Genomic DNA, 9,192 nt, shown 5'->3' with positions numbered 1-9,192 from the left:
AAATTATTGTGTGTCAGTGACATCTCAATAAAGCTGTTTTAAAAAGTAAAATAATACAAAAGAAAAAATGAGGTCAGGAAATAGTGCATTGAATTAAATCAGTAAAAGAGAATTCAAAAACAAAAGACCTTGCTGTTATCTTTTAAGTCAGCCACCTGGAAGCAGCTTTGTTGTAAGTAATTACTTCTTCAGGTCCCCCCTCAGGGGCTCAGAGCACGCAGAGAGGAGTCGGGGTGCAGTAGAGGTGATCCAGCTGGAAATCAGCTCTAGGGAAAAGCCAGGCAGGACAATGCTACGATTATTTAACCTCTGGGTTTTATTTATATCTCTGGAAGTTATGATCCAGAATTCTTTACTTTTTTTTGTATAATCACTGGATTTTTTAAGATCTGAGGGCTTAGATTACAGAAGTTCTTTAAATTGATTTGCATCTAAACATGTCTATTTTGAAAGGTTTTTAAAATTTTAGTTCTTCAAAATTGAATTTCTGCATTTTAAATTACTTTATCTTTGACAGATACAGGATATGTCAAATTTTAGCTTATTATCTTTGGCTCTAATTTATATTTTTGTTTAAAATTGTATGAGGTCTCTGTTTAATGACAAAGATGATGGAAAAAAGTATCGTAATGTATGTCAAAATTCAGGAAAAGTAGTTGGTCATGATGCTGACAGTAACTCTTGAAACTTTTTGTGTCTCGTGAGTTAAATTAGGACTCCTATGAAATAGTGACTAAATGGTGTTAATGACACGTGATGTGGATTAGTGATCTTTTTAAAATGAGTTGGTGATTGCAAATTTTTTTCCTGGAATATCTGACTTTCTCACAGTTGAAATCTTTGACCAAAATTATCAGTAGCGGGAAAACGTGTAGTTGTCATTTTTCTTCCACACCAATATAATGTGATCAGATTATGCTTTTGTCAGGCATGCTTTGGAAAAGAATTAAATTATAGCTATCAAACTGATACTTAAAATACTATCGGGTTCTGTTTTTTTGAGGGGGGGTATTTAAAGTTTACGGCTTACAGTAAATTTATTTTTTTAAATCACATTATTTAATTACTTAAAAAAAAATCTTGGTTTGACATGCGTCCAGTGTTTAGACAGTCATACTGAGTTTAGATGGGTTAGATCTATTCTTAACATGTGAAACTTCTTTATTAATTATAATGTACACTAACTTAAATTTTGGCAATTTTTTTTTTTTCCAGTGGTTCAACTTGAATTCTCTCTTGACGGGTCCAGAATTAATATCAGACACATACCTTGCACTATTCTTGGCTCAATTACAACAGGAAGGTAAATAAAGATGGAAAATTTTATAATGTTGTCTTTCAAAGTAGCTAAAGAAAACTAGCTCATTAGATGTGAGTGTAACAATACTGTTTTTATGGCAGTGGCAGTGAAATAATCTTTGTTTTACATGTTGAACTTGAGGTTGTGATTTGACTGATACTGTTCAGAGTTCTCACTGACACTTGGCCCTCCCCCAAGGATGCTGCTTCCTTTGCAGCTCCTCTAAGTAATGGCTCTTTTTTCTTCCACACCCCACATGCCACAGGGCTGGGGAGAAGACCAGGTATTCTTCTTGCTCCTCTTTGCCTCTTCTAAGCCACTGTTCTTCCCTAAAAGCTCCACCTCCTTTGAAATACACCCCACTAGTTTGAACTCTACCCTCTGCTCTTTTGCAGTTATCTGTGATCCTCCCCCTTTCCATTGAAGATTTTAGGATCTGACTCACTGTCTTCTTTCTGCTTCAACTCCTTTCAGCATTCTTAGTGATTTCTATATCAAAAATCAATTCAATCCAATACTTTGCTTCTTACTTTCAAAGATCATTTTTTTCACTCTTGCCTTGTTCCCAATAATTTTGCCACCTGCAACTGCAAGCATCATATTCTTTGACTATTGTTTCCTATCTTTGTACCACATTTTCTCTTTTTTTTTTTTTTCCATTCAGACAATTATTTAAACCCTACCACAAGGCCCAAACACTCCCCTTACAGTCTTCCTTCCTTCCTTCCCCTCCTTATTTTCTATAATCCATCATAATCACTCCATTCAACTTCTTTCTTCTTCTCTCCCTCCATCATAATTTCATGATAAAATTCCAAACCTAGTTAAAGCCAATCTTGGTCTTGTCCATTCTTATACCAGAGCAGCTGAACATGACTAAAGAAAACATAAAATGTGATGATTGATTTTGCTTTAAATTTATGATTACAAATTTCAAATGAGCCTTTAGTGCTACTTGCCATTCCTACTGTGATTTTTCAGTAAGTTCACTTACTCTCTATGATGGTTACTTCACAGCTCGTCTATTCAAACTTCTAACCACTCCCTTCTCCCTCCCTGACTCCTAGCTTATGGCCTTTCTTTATATTCTACCGAGGAAACAGAAGCAATTGAAAGAGAACTTTCTCATCTTTCTACCAGAAAATCTGTCCACTTGCCTATATCTCTGCGTGGGCTTTGAGTCTATTAAGATGGATGAATCGTCCCCTCCTCCTAACCAAGACCAACCTCTCCACAGTGGGGCCGCTTCCCAGCTCCTCCCACCTACTCAAGATCTTTGCTCCTGCTTTTGTCTCTCCACTCCTGCATGATCAGTTCCCCCCCCCGCCCCCCTCTCCTGTGTTATTCCCTCGAGCAGAGAAATAAGCTCTTTATCTCCTTTGATCAAAAAGGAAAAGCTTCTCTATCCGGGAAACTCCAGCTGCCTCCCATTTTTATTTTCTCCTTAGAATTATCTCCGGTGTGTTATCCCCTATTCATGAACTCATGAATAGTTTACACTGTCACAACATGTCACTGAAAAACCCTCTTCTCAGTGTCGCCAATGACCTCTGCACTTGCCAATGCCAGTATTCAATTCTCAGTTTTTCATTTGACCTCATCTTATTTAAGAGTATAGTTGATTATACCCTCCTTTAAACAGTACAAAATAAAACTTATTGAACATTTCAAACGAATATAAAGTATAGAAAATAACATAATGAACCCTCATGTATCCTGCACCCAGCTTCAATATCTCATGACCAATCTTGTTTTATCTATATCCTACCCACATCTCCTGTTTATTTTGAGCAAATACTAGGCATCTTATCATTTTCTCTGTAAACTTTTTAAATTAAAAATTTTAAAAGCAAGGACTCTTTAAAAAATAGCCACGATACTATAATCACACCTAAAAAAGTTAATGACTGCTTTCATAATATCAAATACTCAGTCAGTATTCAGATCCCCACTCTTAGTTGTCTCTTTATGTTTTTCACATTTTAATCCAGGTTGAAATAAAATTTGTTGATTGAATTTGGATTGGAATATCTCTTAAAAATAGCAGTAGGTTTCATCTCGTCTATATTTTTTCTTCGATTTACTTTTTAGAAGAAAATGGGTCATTTGTTCTGTTTCCCACCTTCTGGATTTTGCTGATTACCTCCCTGTGTTTCTCTCTCAGTCCTGGATTCCCAGTAGCCTAGTCTTTAGATCAAGAGGCTTGATCAGATTCAGGTTGATTTGGGGGGACAGAAGACTCTTTCTTTACAAGTGGTGTGGCACTTGATGTCTGGTTGTCTCTCTTTTTGTGATCTGAGTAGCTGTGGAACATCAATGCCTAGTACATTATTTTATTTAGGATTGCAAAATGGTGATATTGGATTCTCATTATTCCTTCATGTATTAGCTGAAAGACTTCTATAAAAATAAATTTTCTCATATCAATTATTTGATTATCCTGAAGTATAGTCATATAGTCAAAGCAGGATCAATATTTCTTTACTTCTGCCAGTTTTTTAAATGAATTCGTTTCATAGCGTCTTTCTTCCAAAGGCAACCAATTAGTTGTTTGTTATTTTTTCTGTAGTGTCATTCTAAACTAATCCATTAAAACATAGTTCATGTGTTTCAGTCCATTATAACATTGGTGTTGATACCCTAATTGTCCCATCTTGGACCAGTGGGAAACTTTCGAACTTGACTCCCAAATTCAAAATGACCAATGTAGCTTTTTAAAGCCTTTCTTTCTCATATAACCAGAATTTTCAGGCTTATCATATATATATTTCCTGCCCTTTTAGTAATGGCCTTTAGAGATCACAGTCTGGGCACTGGTATGCTTATCGCTAATGGGCTGGTCATCATGTAGTTCTTTCCAGTTGACATATAAGATTATAGTATTGTAATTTCTTTGATTTTATATACTTCCATCTCTTTTATCCCTAAAACCTTGATTCCTAACTATATCTTCCCTTCTTGAAATACCATCTACACTTGGCTTCCAGTCCACAATTCTCTGATTTTCCTCATATTTCGTTGGCTGCTTCATTCAGATTCCTTTTGTGGATCTCACTCTTTTTTTTTTTTGTGGATCTAACTATTGAAGTGACCCAGAGTTCAGTCCTTGGACAGCTTCTTGACTATGTGCTGTCTCATTATTTTAAAATCTCTAAATAAGATCTATATGCCAATAATTCCCAAACTTTCATCTTCTGCCTAGATATCTACCTTGAACACCAAACTCGTAACTTTGACATCTCCACTTGGAAGTCCAGAAAGTATTTCAAACTGAACATTTTGAAAGACTATAAAAGACTATAATTTTTTTTTTTCCTTCCCATCCGTGCTATCCCTCAGGTTTTCCATTTCAGTAAGGATCACTCTTCTTGCACTCTGGTTCTCTTTTATTATATTGATAAGCCCAGAGTGCTTTTTAAAAAATATAATGCAGTTTATGGCACACCCTCACCCTTCACTGGCATCCCAGCATACTTAGGGTGAAATCTAGTCTTTAATAAAACCTGAGATCATTACAGTATCACCTGAATAAGACAGAGTTTCTGCTATTCGTGATGCTCTTCATGGGATGCCGTGGTGAGGTGACATTTATTCTAGGATCTAAAAACGACTTACTGGCTCAACACATGTTAAACCATCTGAACTCTGAACACACTTGTCCTTGTAAAACCAAAAAACTTAAGTTTATTAACTTGTTACTTATTATCACTGTTTTGAGTTTTTTCACTAATACTCCTTTCGATCCTTGTTTGTTTCATTGTCTGTTTTTATTTTTTATTATTTATTTCATTATCTGTCAGCACTCACAAGGATATCCAGTAATAAATGCCAAGGTTTAAGAAAATTTTATGGTAGAAAAATGTAAATTGATTAGAATGACTTCGATGTAGCCCACCGTTATTCAGTTTTTCTGTGGAGTATCCAGCTGGGGAAACCCTGGCTTTCTAGAATCATATTTATAAAAATTACACAGAATCACTGTATTTCTTTTAAAAGATAAGACACACTTTTAATACCTTGACTAGATGTTGGGTATTGGCTTCTCAGACTGGCCTTGTTTCAGTTGGAGGGTGGAGCTCAGGGTGAGGGGGGCATCTATTTTTCCAGATGACTCATTTTACCCATATTACACGTTATTATATACATTATCTGATTGTGTCCTCACAACAGCCCCATGAGAGAAGGTATCGTTTGTTTAACAACTGAAGAAGTCAATACATAGATGGGTAATGTGCTTTACCAGTGACCATGCAGCTAGCAAAGGGAGGAGCCGGGATTAAAACACAAACTGCAATTCCGGATCCCTTGATCTTACCCACTCCTTTACCTGCCTGTTACCATTTAGTGAGCATCCCACATGGTCAGGCACTGTTTTAGGAGAGCCCATTACAGACACTCTTAATTTCTCCTTGTCTCTCTATGAGATGGTCCCACTTCGTAAGTGAAGAGAGTCAGACTCAAAGACTTAAAAGTAATTTGTCATAGATCACCCTGCCAGTAAGGATACAAATCATTATATGAACTCAGGTCTTTCTGACTCCTCAGCTTGTATTCTTTTCAATACTGGATTCCGTGCTGCCTCTCTATCCGCTATCATTTTTAATCAATTATGAATCTCTTACTAGCTGTTTTAGTTTATTTTTGCCTTTTTTTTAGGTTATTCTATATTTGTTGTTAAGGGTGAGCTGCCAGACTGTGAAGCTGACCAACTCCTGCAGATGATCAGGGTCCAGCAGATGCATCGACCAAAACTTATTGGGGAAGAATTAGCACAACTAAAAGAACAGAGGTAAAATTATGCAGTATAGAATATATTTCATTACAAGAATTTAATTTTCTTGCTAATATTGAATGTGTGGTCCCTTTATTGTTGATGATTTTTTTTTAGACCTTTATATTTTAGTGAAGTTTGTTGGTTCAAACTCGAATCAATCATTTGGATTACTTCAATATATTAACTTAGAGTCACATCACAATACAATCTTAATATTATTAGACTTTATCTGCAAGAAAATGTATAAGTTTTGACTTATGTAAAATCTTTGGTTTATAAATATCTTTATATCAAAAATATAAGACTGGTCTGCAGTTATTATCAGTGCTTTCATTCTTCAGAGTCCAGAAAACCGATCTGGAGCGAGTCTTAGAGGGAAATGATGGGTCAGGAATGTTAGACGAAGATGAGGAGGATTTGCAGCGGGCTCTGGCACTAAGTCGCCAACAAATTGACATGGAAGATGAAGAAGCAGATCTCCGCAGGGCTATTCAGCTCAGTATGCAAGGTATAGACATTCTGACATGGTTTTTTTCATTGTTGAAGAATCGAGTCAGATAATTCTTGGTTCCTCTGGTGGTAATGAACTGTTCTTTGACGGTAACTGCAGAAGCAATAGCTATGTGCAATCAGCTCTTTTTTTTAGTTTTCTTGAAATATAAATAACTTTTTACAACCTATGTTATATTAGGACTAGTTATATTTTTATTTCTGGTTATTCGTTTGGTTTTAATACTGCACTAGCGCAGCAATAAACTGAAGTTAACCTTTGTGAGCAGAAGTGGTGGGGGGAGCTTATTCAGACCAGCTGTTGCACAAGTGTATGCTATTGGACACAAAGGGAGGCCTGGACAAAGACTATAAATTGATTTTACAAAAATCTAATGTAAGTGGCTGTGCAGCTTACAGCTTAAGCCCGCTGATGGGCTGCTGTCATTGTGATATAAGCCCATCAGAAGGGGAGAGTGAGACATACCCCATAGGGGACCCGGGTGCAGGGCAGTGTTTGGGATATAGCTCAGAGTGACTTCCATAAAAGTGTAAGGTGTTTCTTTTGTAGTTTTGTTTTTATCCAATTTATGTGAATTTGCCTTCTATTTCCTAATAAAATTATTCACTGAATTCCTTAAATATCAAAATAAAGTTGAGGTTTCATTAATAACAAGATTATATTTTTTACCTTCTGTTTTATCCTGAATGTCCCATTCCTCTGAGTTCTCCATATGGCGTGCAGTCCAATTGTCAGTTAGTAGACCCCTGCTGGATCAGCCCAATAATGGACAAACACCAGCTTTTATGATTTTAAATATTTTTGTGTGATTCACTCTTCTTACCACTTCATTTCACAATTTGTGCAGAATCTCTGGTTGGTGCGATTATCACATGAGACCATGGAAGCATACTTAAGTTGTTGTAGGACCCAAGTGTTTGAGGATAGAACACAGAGATGGGTCGTTTTATGATCACGTGCTTTAAGTTGCTTCCAATGAGTTAGAGCACACGAGAGCGCTGTTAGTGGCTCTTCTACCCAGTTGGTGCTGGGCGTAAATCCTCACATCTGATAACCGCAGTGGGTCACAGCTTGGTTCTAGTGGACCCAGGTTACATTTGAACTGCCTTATTCAGATTTTCCCTGAGGTTTTCAGAGCTTTTCTTACATTTACAGAATAGTAGCAGAATGTTTTTAAGAAGAAAACTTTTTAAAAGCTTGTTCACATAAGTATAAACATATGTTGCTTTAACCGGTAAATAAAATGATTGTTTTTGTTGTGTTTTCTTTTGTTTTCAGGTAGTTCCAGAAATATATCCCAAGATATTCCACAGACATCAGGTACACATCTTACTTCAGAAGAGCTACGGAAGAGAAGGGAAGCCTACTTTGAAAAGTAAAGTAGTTGGTACAAAATTAAAATTGCATATTCAATATTTACTTTGGCTATTTTGTCTATTTGTGAACTTACAGCTTTGGATTAAACTATTCTCTCTCTCTTTTTTTTTTTTTAAAAGACTGGTTACTGCCTAATCCTTTGAACATTGGAATGTTTTTGTTTTTGTTTTTGTTTTTTGAAATTTACAGATAAACAAAATGTAGTTTTAGGAAAACTTTGTCCCACCGCTAATTAAATTTACATGAAACAGGATGAAGGAAATGCTGTAAAATTTCAGTCATCAAAAGGAAAATAGAAAAATGGAATTGGGTCAAGGCAAGAACAGTTTAGTGATCTTTTGAATGCGCTTATAGGTTACCTAATCCTACGAAGTTCTTCTGTCAGTAGGAAAAACAGCATTTTTTGGTAGGGAAGCACACTTACAAATACAGGTGGTGGTTAATTGCTTTGTTTATTGCCACGTTAGGGGGTACTACAGGCCTGTCAGCATTAGAGGTATAAAGCTAGACCATAAATCTGAGTCATCAGCTCCTAAAACCTAACTTTGTGCCCAGTTTTAAAAGTGATCTCAAAATAGAAATCTCAGCCCATAAAATGCCATCCTTTCCAGTGACTATTATTCACACGTCTTCCCCCCTTCCTCTTTTTTTAATGCTAAAAATTCACCTTAAAGATTATAAAATCTGTAATAGGTATTCAGATCTCAGATCACAAACCAAAAGGCCAGTGGCTGAATCTGGCCCATAATTGACTGTATTTCATTAGTTCTGAGATGCACATATTCTCACATTTCAACATCTCTTCAACTGAGAAGCAATTTACAGTCATAATTGGCAGCATTTTAGCAATATTTAAAATATTGGAGCAGTGTACATTTGATGGTATAATGAAGATAATATTTACCTTGTTTTCTGTTTTTTCCCTTAAGTCACAACTCAGAAGTATATGAAGGAAAGTTCTGATCATCTGACATCTTAATGTGAGATATTTCTAGTCTTTATTCAGTGATTAATGGGTTTAATTATATATAAAATTTCAAAATAGTGCTTATTAGTGCTTTTCACTTCCTTTAAATTTTTAAAATTAACTTATTTTTTAATTGTGATAAACTTCAAATTTTTACGAGAGTAGAGAAACCAGCATAACGAACCCCTGTTTACATATTGCCCAGATGTAACAGACATCAGCACATGGCCAGTCTTGTTTTTTATGCCCCCATCTCCCATGCT

At 35.9% G+C, this 9,192-nt stretch overlaps 1 protein-coding gene across 7 annotated transcripts in view; it reads left to right on the top strand.

Annotated features, from left to right (window-relative positions):
* ATXN3 (ataxin 3) overlaps positions 1-9,192 on the top strand; it is a 30,091-nt gene that overhangs the window by 11,436 nt on the left and 9,463 nt on the right. For 6 of the 7 annotated variants that reach the window (XM_023538359.1, XM_011373156.2, XM_011373155.2 and 3 more), the window contains 4 exons: positions 1,216-1,303; positions 5,957-6,089; positions 6,416-6,582; positions 7,864-7,960. In XM_023538359.1, the coding sequence (XP_023394127.1) occupies positions 1,216-1,303; positions 5,957-6,089; positions 6,416-6,582; positions 7,864-7,960 (485 nt within the window). The remainder of the gene's footprint in view (positions 1-1,215; positions 1,304-5,956; positions 6,090-6,415; positions 6,583-7,863; positions 7,961-9,192) is intronic. The other variant, XM_023538356.1, reaches the window with a different exon arrangement.

The sequence above is a fragment of the Pteropus vampyrus genome, unplaced genomic scaffold (genome assembly GCF_000151845.1).
Source record: "Pteropus vampyrus isolate Shadow unplaced genomic scaffold, Pvam_2.0 Scaffold219, whole genome shotgun sequence".
Taxonomy (NCBI): Eukaryota; Metazoa; Chordata; class Mammalia; order Chiroptera; family Pteropodidae; genus Pteropus; species Pteropus vampyrus.
The sequence above is the reverse complement of the archived record's forward strand: the minus strand, read 5'-3'. Positions and strand labels throughout refer to the sequence as shown.